The sequence below is a fragment of the Myxocyprinus asiaticus genome, chromosome 18 (genome assembly GCF_019703515.2).
Source record: "Myxocyprinus asiaticus isolate MX2 ecotype Aquarium Trade chromosome 18, UBuf_Myxa_2, whole genome shotgun sequence".
NCBI classification, from domain to species: domain Eukaryota; kingdom Metazoa; phylum Chordata; class Actinopteri; order Cypriniformes; family Catostomidae; genus Myxocyprinus; species Myxocyprinus asiaticus.
The window spans coordinates 23,354,315-23,367,452 of record NC_059361.1 but is presented as its reverse complement, the minus strand read 5'-3'; the positions used below and the strand labels follow the sequence as shown (position 1 = coordinate 23,367,452).

The 13,138-nt window shown below is 36.2% G+C and overlaps 1 protein-coding gene across 2 annotated transcripts in view; it reads left to right on the top strand.

Annotated features, from left to right (window-relative positions):
* Positions 1 to 5,827, top strand: part of LOC127455954 (breast cancer anti-estrogen resistance protein 1-like) — a 160,694-nt gene extending 154,867 nt beyond the window's left edge. For both annotated transcript variants that reach the window (XM_051724166.1, XM_051724165.1), the window contains exons 6-7: positions 119 to 205; positions 686 to 5,827. In XM_051724166.1, the coding sequence (XP_051580126.1) occupies positions 119 to 205; positions 686 to 1,198 (600 nt within the window). In that variant the 3' untranslated portion in view covers positions 1,199 to 5,827. The remainder of the gene's footprint in view (positions 1 to 118; positions 206 to 685) is intronic.
* The last annotated feature ends 7,311 nt before the right edge of the window (positions 5,828 to 13,138 follow it).

Genomic DNA, 13,138 nt, shown 5'->3' with positions numbered 1-13,138 from the left:
TACATGTGGCAGATGATATTAAAAACTTTAGCATCCCAAAGCACTCCCACATGCATATCTATCCATATCTAGTACATGATTTCTTAATTACATAATGTATTTGCACTTTCTGTTTCAGGGTAAAGAGGAGTTTGAAAAGAACCAGAAACAGCTGTTGGAAAAAGGAAGCATCAAACACAATAAGACTATGCTTGAACAGCAACAGGTATTTTATACTACTGTACGTTCTAATAGCATCTTTAGGTATATAATACTAGTATACTTTTCTTATTTGATACAAATTGAATTTTCTGCAAGTTTCACAATTTAAGAATTTATATTTTATCCCATACAATAACACTCATAAATGTAATTAGCATAAAAAACCATTTATTAAAGTGCACAGAAATGTATTTTGTAAATGTAAGTTGCTATGAACCACATTTAAGAGTTAAAAAATACCTTCTTAAGGTTTTTGTTCAGAATCTTTTCATGGTATATCACACATTCCAACCACTTAGCAATTTACAGTTAGACATATGTCTTTGATTCTAACACAGTAATGACATTTTATGTATACTCATATATTAGAAAAATATATAAGTATAAACATATGAAATAATTTATTTTGCTATGTTCTTTTATTGTTCATTTATTAAGTGCAATTTGTGAATTTTTGTTTACTTATGTCCCCAACCCACAACAGTTGAAGCAGTTTGAGAGACTGGAGCAGGAGGTCTCTCGACCAATTAACAATGACATTTCGGGCTGGACTCCACCCTCTCACTATCCGCAGACACCTCGCAGTAAGCTGTGCATGGGCGACCGGCAGCTGCTTCTCTTTTACATGGAGCAGTGCGAATCTAACATCACCACGCTCACCAACGCAATTGATGCTTTCTACTCCTCCATTAACAACAACCAGCCGCCCAAGATCTTTGTCGCCCACAGCAAATTCGTCATCCTCAGCGCGCACAAGCTTGTTTTCATTGGAGACACACTCTCCAGGCAAGCAAAGTCTCCCGAGGTGCGTACCAGGGTGGCCCAGCAGAGCAACACGCTCTGTGAGAAGCTCAAAGACATTGTGGTTAGCACAAAGACCGCAGCCCTGCAGTATCCCTCACCTGGTGCTGCTAGAGACATGACAGAGAGAGTGCGGGAGCTCGCAGGATGCACCCAGCAGTTCCGCATGGCACTCAGTCAGCTACTGGCCATGTGAGTTCAGAGGCACAGGGGTGAACAGGCCCTGGGACAATACAAGCACAGAGCCTCCTTAAGACTCACAGGACAAGCACACACCCTGTGCCATGAACTTTTTATTTTCAAAAAGGACACAAATGATAAATGGGCAGAGCCATTGGTTGTAAATGAATTATTGTAAATATTTAGGTTGCTGTATGTCGGGGATAATGTAATGGGGCAAAGAGAGAGGACAGATGAACTTTTACTCTTGTGATGTTTTTGAACAAGGGAGGAGAAAGAGAATGAGAATATATAAAAAGCAGTTTTAAGACATTATGCATTATTATAGCTAAACTGTAATTATTGCTCTTATTATAAGTGTCATCACTATTATTATGAGATTTTGACTAAAGGTGTTTAAAATGTTAAACATGTATCTAGAAGTACAACCATTTTCCATCAAAGATCAACATTGGAGGCTTTTTTTAATGAATTGTGCCTGCTGGAATCCAAAATGGCAACAACTACAAGTTGATCCTCAAGCTGATGCTGTAGTTCAAAGAGGTTGGGAGGGTGTGGACGCAAAGCTGACTGGCAGATAATATCATAGAGATTCTAATTTACTGTGAGACTTTGGTTTTGGCAAGAGACTTTAACTTACACATCACTATGCTCTCATTAATCCATAAGATGACTTATCTATCCAGACTCAACATCTTAAAGTGAATGAGAGCTGTGGAGAACAAATTATACAAATTGGACCATGTTGGAAAATAATTGTTTAAATGTTTTATTTTTTATTTTTTATAAAATAGTCTATTCACTCAATTTATTTGAAGGACAATGGTTTAAGTCAGCCACTAACCTCCAGGAATGCCTGCTCACAGTTCCTCCCATCTCCTCAGGCATGTTCTAGGCTAGTAAAACATTTCTTATCATGTACTTGTTTTTATCAGATTATGTTTAAGAGTCAATAATCAGTCTTGGACAGTCCATCTCTACTGTAGTGCCACTACCTGCTGGACAGGCACAATGTGGCAGCTGGGATCTATATTAACTCGCCAATTTTGATTATACCTTGGCAATTTACTGTAAAGTTTCTGGTCAATTTCTTCAGGAAGTGTTTTCTTTTCTACTCTGTGTATCAGATGGTGATATGATACTTACATCTTCATAGACTGAAGTGCACAAGTATAAAAATATATCTAACACCGTGTCCTAACGCTGCGTTCCATTCAAAGTCGGATGTGGGATCTTACTTGATATCTCCAATCTATGACCATAAAGGCATTTCATGGCCTGATACTCAAATGACGTATTAAGGAAACAAAATTGCTATGCTGCCGTTAGCTTAGCAGATGCCTGATTGTCAACACAGATACATCTCCTAAACATTCATGGTTGCGCCATCTTTGATTATTTTTAATTGGAATGACAACGAGGCTGTAAGGGATAGACTTACCATCTCTACAATGGCACGCATGGTATAAAGCTGTGAATAAAGCTCCTAGATCACTTCTGATTTCAGGGTTCCCACGCGTCCTGGAAAACCTGGAATTTTGCAATACAGTTTTCCATTCATGGAAAAGTCATGAAAAATGACAAAAAAACCTGAATGTCCTGGAAAATAATTATTTGTCCTGGAAATTATTTATAATAAAACTGTTTGACTGTGTGGCTAACATGGTTTTTGTTACATGTACAAAAACATGATAATGATCGGGACTCTTGATAGGTGTCAAATACATAAATTCATATCATTTTGTATCTGCCGGCAGCTGCACACTGTGAAACAACAACGGTTGACCGTCATGAAAATAAGCCCTGTATCGTACATTCTCTACTCATCTGCTGTCATCTCTGCTTTGCTCTGATGGAATAGTTTAAATTTTGATATAGCGAAAAATATGATTTTTTCATTTTAACATTGCTTTTGTGTTAACTACAAAAACATTTGAGTTGTAAACCTTAGACGACAGTCAGACTGCTGATTTTTTTAATGAAAATGAGTTCACAACCTGAGGTGGTAATGTGGTGATGCAGCCTTTACACCTTGGGATGTGAATAAATTTTAAATAACAAGTGAACAATCCGAGTCCACTTATACCGCAGTTATCACATCCAGTCATAAAAATGGCATTAGCTACATGTATAATACGTGGAATGTCTCGGAATTTGACACATTTGGGACATAAAACAATGTTTGAATGCACAAATAATAAAATAAAAATTGTGATATGTCCTAGTGTGATTTTATTTTTTACTGCAAAAGGCTGCAATTTAATTAAATAAATAAATATAATCTGCATGTGCTGCACGCTTTAAAATGAATGTGTGTAATGAATTCAGAAAAAAAATTACCAATTCAAAAACCGTATTATACATCATTACCTCTGTGTTTTTGCTTAAATATTACAACTGTTGGGCAAATAAAATGTCATGGAAAGGTCCTGGAAAATTGTGTCTTGAAAAGAGTGGGAACCCTGGATTTTCCACAACTCATGTTGTCTGGAGTTTGTCTACTAAATGTTCTTGGAAAGATGTTTTTCAGTGTTTTGTCTACTGAACGATCCAAAAACACTATAAACTACAGTAGGCTACAGCCCATTCAAGAGACTAGCTGTCTATCCCTCACAGCCTCATGTGTTCTACAGGTGTACAATTATCAAAACACAATATAATTTACTGTGTTTTACACACCTGTCTTTGCTAAACAAGTTTTATTATCATTTCATGTTGAAACTTTGCCTCATTTATGCATTTTATTTGCTTAAAAGTTAATGGCTGCATCCAAAAACTGGAAAATGCTGCATTCGGAGGCTGTATACTGAGGTAGGATAAAAAATTTTTTTTAAAAATAAGGTGCTTTTCAAACTGTTCTGAGACCAGTTTCTTTAAGATTTCAAATTATTCAACAGTGCTGTCGGATAAGCCATTAATTGAAAGTCATTAATTCGGCTGCCTACATTTTCGGATGCAGCCAATATTTATGAATAACTTTGGATCTGCCAGGCTGCCGACATGTTTGCGTGACTTCACGTACCTGCATTTCGGTTAAATCGGAGTTGAGGATTTCCGCCCAAGTTTCCATGTTAGAAATCCGACTTCAAGTGGCGTTCCATTGCAATTTTCCATGTAGGAAGTTGGAAATTCCGAGTTGAATGGAACGCAGCGGGAAACTGCTGCACGACGTGAAACCAATCAGAATTTGTTATTTGCGAAGGAGCTTAATTTTCGACCACTGAGATTTCACAGTGGGCGGGGCTATCCAGTGCAAAGTAACAGAAATACAAACCAAAATATCAAATTGCTGGTCGCTTTTCACGGTCGAGGCTGTTTAGGACACCAGCTAAGATTTTCGTGGATAGTTTTTATTGCTCTTTCTGTCGCTCAAGGTTAAGACACGGTGTAAGCTCATATACATCCTCCATTGCACTACACTGGCCAAGTGACTTTGCGGTAGAATCTGTTTCATAGAGCTGGTAAGAATGGAGAAAAACCAATACAAGCCAGAACCACCTGCCTCAACCTCACTCGCCTTGTTTTCTAGCTCTCTGTTGGTTGTATTCCAAATTTAAGAAAATGTCAGAAAAAGTAGTTTAATGAAACTTATTAAACTTTTTAAGTACTGCAACATGTTGTTGTGCATATAGACAAAATCCTTATCCTGTTGAAAAAAGAAAAGTAAAAAAGAAGCATTAAGCCAAGCGGTGACCTGGTATATGTTGTGCTGTTATTCTGTTCTCAAATCTGTGTTCAAGGGTTTGAATGATCTTGATCTATATGTTACTGTAAATTGCATAACTGGAAATATATGTTTAATATATTTTCATTAAAAAATAAATTCGAGTCCAATTTGCTATAAATCAAGTTTTTAATGATACAAAAGAATTTAAAGTGCTAAAACATTTTTCTTTTCAAACAGTACTATTAAAAATATAGAGGTGCAGAGACATCAAGATAAATCAAGCTGATTAGCAGTGTCAACCACAAGTTCTGTGACTAAATATAAGGTGATTAAACCACAATGCACCATGTTTCCTTGGTTTTTGGGCATCTCTCAAGAAAATGAAACGTGTTTGCCTTCAAAAACCTTTCAGGCAGTTTTCTCATTTTAGTAATGTGTTTTAACTACTGTCTACTTTTCGGACACTATCCCATCTTTTCGTATAGGCAAAACCTGGCAAGCGCTTGCAGTATGTAGATACTATATCACACAGAAGTGGGATAGCTTTCTGACAAGCAACATTGTCAATTTTTAGCATTTATAAAACACGATATCAACTAAATACTACTACTGCAAAAAAAAAAAAAAAAAAGGAACCAGGCAGGAATTTGATACCTTAATGTTCATGATAAAGATCTCTACTCATTCAACTTTCATTAAAATAATAAAATCTAATCCAGTATATTCATACTGAGTCATACTACAGCTACTTAGCTACATAAGTATCATTTAGATGATAATTAAATTTGAAATGTTTGTCGTCTGTCAGATGAATGAAGAGACAAGAAATAAAAAATGCAGTTAGATTATTATGGGAAAAACATACATAAAATAAAGAAATAAATAATTTAAATATTTGGAAACATGACATATTTAGCCTCTGTCTGTTAATAATGTTTATGGTAAGCTTTAGTAAGGTGTTTAATGTATGCATGTACAGTTGTGCTCAAAAGTTTGCATACCCTGGCAGAAACTGTGAAATTTTGGCATTGATTTTGAAAATATGACTGATCATGCAAAAAAAACAAAAAAAACAACAACTGTCTTTTAAGGATAGTGATCATATGAAGCCATTTATTATCACATAGTTGTTTGGCTCCTTTTTAAGTCATAATGATAACAGAAATCACCCAAATGGCCCTGATCAAAAGTTTACAGACCCTTGAATGTTTGGCCTTGTTACAGACACACAAGGTGACACACACAGGTTTAAATGGCAATTAAAGGTTAATTTCCCACACCTGTGGCTTTTTAAATTGCAATTAGTGTCTGTGTATAAATAGTCAATGAGTTTGTTATCTCTCATGTGGATGCACTGAGCAGGCTAGATACTGAGCCATGGGGAGCAGAAAAGAATTGTCAAAAGAGCTGCGTAACAAGGTAATGGAACTTTATAAAGATGGAAAAGGATATAAAAAGATATCCAAAGCCTTGAAAATGCCAGTCAGTACTGTTCAATCACTTAAAATTCAGGGATCTCTTGATACCAAGCCAAGGTCAGGTAGACCAAGAAAGACTTCAGCCACAACTGCCAGAAGAATTGTTTGGGATACAAAGAAAAACCCACAGGTAACCTCAGAAGAAACACAGGCTGCTCTGGAAAAAGACGGTGTGGTTGTTTCAAGGAGCACAATACGACGATACTTGAACAAAAATGAGCTGCATGGTCGAGTTACCAGAAAGAAGCCAATGCTACAAAAGAGACCGGTTACAATATGCCCGACAATACCTTGACATGCCTCACAGCTTCTGGCACACTGTAATTTGGAGTGACGAGACCAAAATAGAGCTTTATGGTCACAACCATAAGCGCTATGTTTGGAGAGGGGTCAACAAGTATTGTACTCCTTGAAACAACCACACCGTCTTTTTCCAGAGCAGTCTGTATTTCTGCAGAGGTTACCTTTGGGTTTTTCTTTGTATCCCGAACAATTCTTCTGGCAGTTGTGGCTGAAATCTTTCTTGGTCTACCTGACCTTGGCATCAAGAGATCCCCGAATTTTCCACTTCTTAAGTGATTGAACAATACTGACTGGCATTTTCAAGTCTTTGGATATCTTTTTATATCCTTTTCCATCTTTAGCCTGCTCAGTGCTTCTATATGAGAGCTAACAAACTCATTGACTATTTATACACAGGCACTAATTGCAATTTAAAAAGCCACAGGTGTGGGAAATTAACCTTTAATTGCCATTTAAACCTGTGTGTGTCACCTTGTGTGTCTGTAAAAAGGCCAAACATTCAAGGGTCTGTAAACTTTTGATCAGGGCCATTTGGGTGATTTCTGTTATCATTATGATTTAAAAAGTAGCTAAACAACTATGTGATAATAAATTGCTTCATATGATCACTATCCTTAAATAAAAGACAGTTTTTTTTTTTTTTTTTTTTTTTGCATGATCAATCATATTTTCAAAATCAATGACAAAATTTCACAATTTCTGCCAGGGTATGCAAACTTTTGAGCACAAATGTATTTATTCAGATTCTGCTATTTGCACACAGATATTAGAATTGCATTCAGGGAGCTATTTATTATTATTAAAGCAGTTAGTTGAAGCAATCATCTTGACCTCAAATGTGTTAAACTAATGTGTCTGTTCTCTATCTATGACAGGATACCAGATAAGGTGTAAAATGTAAAGACAAATCATGATTTTATGATTTGAAATTGAAATTGTGAAAGAAACAATAAAGTGTCACTTTCTTCTTATGACATTTAATGAGATTCCCTGAAAAGACAACATAGAGACATGGATTCAGACAGCACTTTATCAAAGTCTTGATTGTATCACCAGAAACTCTAGGGAAGGATTTTAGTTGATAATATACACCTGGATGAGATGTTCTAGTCAGAGTAGTCACAATATAAATCACGTTGATGATGTTCACTGGAGTCCAGATAAGAGAGAAAGCCACAACAATGCTGATCACAAGTCTCTTCTTGTAACCAATAATATTTGTCCCCTGATTTCTAGACTCCTGGTCACTTAGACATTTAATTACACTTGAACTCTTAGCTTTTTGGCTCAGCCCTTTGTGCAACCAGAAATAAAATGTCAGCATGATTGAAAATGGGATGACAAACCCCAACTGGATCTCAAGGAGTAGTACAGTTACTTCTACAGACTGTGACTCCATTGACCTCTGGCACCTTAGCAATCCATTCTTGACTCCAAGTCCTTGAGTGAATAAAATGAGCAGGGAAAAAACAAAGGCTACAATCCAGATGCCAATCAAATGTATCCATCTGCGACTCTCTTCCAGGCTTTGCAGTATCATCCTGTTGGTAACCTTGGACTTGACATTGTGATAGCAATGCACACTCATTGAGGTGACTGTCAGGACACCAACATACAAGCTACAGTGACCCAGAAAGAACAATAAGGCCTAGAGTTCACCCAAAGAGTATTCAATACATTACGAAATGAGCCAAACAAAGAGTCAAGGCATCAGAGACAGTAAGGTTTAGCATTAGCTTTAGAGTGAAGCTTAAATTTCTGTTCCACTCACGGACAATGTTGTTGGGCAAACCCACTAAGCAGCATAAACCCAGAACTACAGCAGGTTTTATGTGATCTGAGCTGACCACAGTGCTGTTAAATGTTAAATTGAAGTCTAAGTTGAACTTCATCATGATAATATAATATTTACTTTGATTATTGTCTGAGCAATGATGAATCTTGTTTTTCATTAGAAACAAAATATATAAGCTACAACAATTGCTGAGATCACTCCCACAACTGTCAACAAATCAATACAATGAACATATAGCTCATATTATCACCCCAGGAACAAGCTTTAGTTACACTTATGATAACTTTCATTAATAAGTAATGAGCAAAAATGATATGATGCTTAAATATCAGTTGTGTACGTTCAAAAATGAATTTATATAAATTAATGACAATTTTCACAACAAATTATATTTACAAAAACTATTTAAATGTACATTCAGTAATTACTTTTTTAATATTATGTTTGTTAATGTTATTAATGAAAATTATAAAAGTGATATAGTATTAAATATAGTATAAAAGTGCTTCTATAAAGATTTTTATCAAATGCACTTGCATATACACAAAGAATAAAAATTATTTTATTACTGTATATACAGGGCTCCCACACCTTTTGACCACTGAATTTCTATAATGTTTCCATGACTTTTCCAATATTTTTCCAGTCGTTCATGATTACTGGACAAGGATAAAAAATATAAAACTGTATATTCACTATTGAAATTTCCATTCATTTTTAAAATCTAAGTAATTTCCATGATTTATCCAGGCCGGGAAATACCCATTTTAAAACTCCCTGATTTTTCTAGGTTTTCCATGACAGTGGGTACCCTGTACACTATATATTTTTACTTTATTGAACCCTCAGAAACCCAGCAAAGCAGAATAGCTACATGTGTTTAAAGAAATTTAACAATTTAACAATACATTTATGCAGGCAAATATGACAGTATCTCTATATGGAGAGCAATTATTTTGGTGTTAAATGTGTTAAGCCATTACCACTATATTTTATCTATCTGTAAGAGCACACCACACAAGAGGAATGACAAGGAACCTGTGAGCTTTTAGTAGGGCATAAAATCAAATGGAAACAATTCTTAGATTAGAAATTGTGAAAGGAACATCTCAATAATTTCTTTCTATGATATTTAATGAGATTTCTAGAAGAATAAGCATAGAGAAAAGGATTCACACAGCAGTTTATCAAAGCCAGCGTCTTACTGGTATCACCAGACACTCTACGAAAGGATTTCAGCTGTTTATATAAATGTGGATTAGACATTTTAGAGAGGATATTCATTATATCATCATGCTGATTATGTACATAGGAGACCAACAAAGAAAGAAAGCCACTACAATGCTGATCACAAGTCTCTTCTTGTAACCCTTCAAACTCTAAGCTGTTTGCTTAAACCCATTGTGCAACCAGAGATAACATGTCAGCATGACTGAAAATGGGATGAAAAACCCCAACAGGATCTCAAGGAGTAGAACGGTTACTTCTTCAGAAGGTGATTCCATTGTCCTCTGGCACCTTTCCATTCTTGCTTTCTAGTCCTCTAGTAAATAATACTGGTAGGGCAAAGGCTACAATCCAGAGACCAATCAGTTCATCCAATCATCCACCTGCGGCTCTGTTCCAGTCTTTGAAGAATCATCCTGCTGGTGATCTTTGACTTGATATTATTGAAGCGATATACACTAATTGCAGTGACTGTCAGAACACAGACATAAATGCTGCAATATCCCAAGTAAAACATGATCCTGCAAGACCAAAGGCCTAGAGTCCACCCAAAGAGTATTCCATACATTACGAAAAGAACCACACTGAGGGTCAAAGCATCAGATATGGCAAAGTTTAACATTAACTTTAAAGTGAAGCTTAAATTTCTGTTCCACTCACGAGCAATGCTGATGATCACTGCAATGTTGCTGGGCACACCACAGCAGCACAGACCTAGAACTACAACAATCTTTCTTGAGCCAGTAGCACTAACAGTAGTACTGTTGGCAAGCATGAGATCAACTGCAGATATTGAACTGACGCTTGAGTTGAGCAAATTATCAACAACGTAGAGTTCTCTTCAGAACTGTGCACTCTCTGTAACTACTTGCTAACTGGAAAGAAAAAAGTATACACACACACACACACACACACACACACACACACACACATATATATATATATATATATATATATATATATATATATATATATATATACTGAACAAATATATAAACGCAACATGCAACAATTTCAAAGATTTTACTGAGTTACAGTTTATTTAAGGAAATCAGTCAATTGAAATAAATTCATTAGGCCCTAATCTAATCTAATCAATGCGAATGGAACATTTCTGGGATCTTTTATTTCAGCTCATGAAACATGGGACCAACACTTTACATGTTGCGTTTATATTTTTGTTCAGTGTATATTTACAGGGACTAAAAACGGTTCAAGGAACGAATGTTTTTTAGCAGAATGCAACCAAAAAAAAAACAAAAACAAAAAAACAAAAAAACAAAGTGATTTTCAATTGCTCCGGAGTGAAAACGTAATTTTTAAATGCTGGAAACCGGTTATAACTGGTTAATTTTGTTCCAATAATTTGTTATTAAACTAAAGGCCAAAGGGTTTATCACAGTACATTTTTGGAACTTCACCACTTCATTGCCCAAAAAAATTAAACATGTGCTTTGAAACTGCTGCATCACACATTTCTTTGCCTAATTGTACTTTGTGGATGTGTATTCTGTGAATGAAGACATTTTTTTTTTCTTCTCCCCAATTCCCAATGTGCTCTAAGTCCTCGTGGTGGTGTAGTGACTCGCCTCAATCCAGGTGGCGGGGGACAAATCTCAGTTTTCTCTGTGTCTGAGACCGTCAATCCAGGCATCTTATCACGTGGTGTGCTGAGCACTACCGCTGAGACCTAGCGTGTGTGGAGGCTTCACCTTATTCCCTGCCGCATCTACGCACAACTATGAGGGTATTTTTGGAGCAAAACAACTGAGCCTGTGACAGTGAAATTTGTAGTTGTAGAGATTAGCCACACATGTTTTAAGAGTTGCAAACTTGTAGATTTTTTTTCTCTCTCCCACAAACACAACAGTTACACCTTCTCAAATTCTTCATCGCAGGTGCACAAATCCTATTCTATGAATGTCAAATTAAGAAACTCATACGCTCACATTTTTGCTACAGTTGCTGCAGTGCAAAACACATTCACACACCCGCATCAAAAAAATGTGAAGTCACGAACAAATTTTGCTCATCCGCAAATCAGTATGTGAATTCATCCAAAGAAAGTTGCACACTTGTAGAATATTTTCTCACAATTATTTTTTTATTTTATTTTTTCTTGGATATTTTTCTAGCACAAACACAAGTACATAACTACAACTGCTTGAATCTGCTGATACGAGTCTTAAACACCATTTTTCGCGCACTCTCCCTTTTGCACCACATATCTATGTTAAATATGGAGCAAAAGTGATTTGTGCATCTGTAGAGGCAGCGGCCGGCACTGTTCAGAGATCAGAGAATTTTGGCCAATCAGAAGAGCTAGTTTGGGCGCTTAAAAAAAACAACTTCCATGAGCATCTTCCCGAGCTGGCAGTGGCAAATACCAATAAAGGTATGTGTTTTCTTTCTTTTTCTGAAATCACTCACCGTTATACATTTGTTTATAGTTTAAATATGCGCGCTGGTCAGCTACATTGGTAATCAGTGTTTCTTAGTTAGGTTAGCCTTTCTTGTTTCACGAAAGGTAAGCTAACGCTAGACTACCTGCACTGTTAAGTTTGCTATTCAGTCGTCTCATATTAAATGATACCCTCATATTAAACGATTTATTCCTTATATTCTCTTCTGCTTTACCTTCTAGAAAAATGACAGAACAGGGTGGGTCTTCGCAGGTGAGTATCATATAAGTATGCACCTAATGTAAGATTACCTTGTGAGAATTTACCATGGTCAGAAAACCATGTGTACCATGTTTTTTCTTTTCTTCTTCTTGTTTGTTTGTTTTTGGTGGATAGTAATTTTTATAGGAATACCATAGTAAAGGGATGTCAGAGTTTGCACTACAGTAGGCAATTTGCCCATACTGTATAAACAGATATATATATATATATATATATATACACAGGTGCATCTCAATAAATTAGAATGTCGTGGAAAAGTTCATTTATTTCAGTAATTCAACTCAAATTGTGAAACTCGTGTATTAAATAAATTCAATGCACACAGACTGAAGTAGTTTAAGTCTTTGGTTCTTTTAATTGTGATGATTTTGGCTCACATTTAACAAAAACCCACCAATTCACTATCTCAAAAAATTAGAATACATCATAAGACCAATAAAAAAAACATTTTTAGTGAATTGTTGGCCTTCTGGAAAGTATGTTCATTTACTGTATATGTACTCAATACTTGGTAGGGGCTCCTTTTGCTTTAATTACTGCCTCAATTCGGCGTGGCATGGGGGTGATCAGTTTGTGGCACTGCTGAGGTGGTATGGAAGCCCAGGTTTCTTTGACAGTGGCCTTCAGCTCATCTGCATTTTTTGGTCTCTTGTTTCTCATTTTCCTCTTGACAATACCCCATAGATTCTCTATGGGGTTCAGGTCTGGTGAGTTTGCTGGCCAGTCAAGCACACCAACACCTTGGTCATTTAACCAACTTTTGGTGCTTTTGGCAGTGTGGGCAGGTGCCAAATCCTGCTGG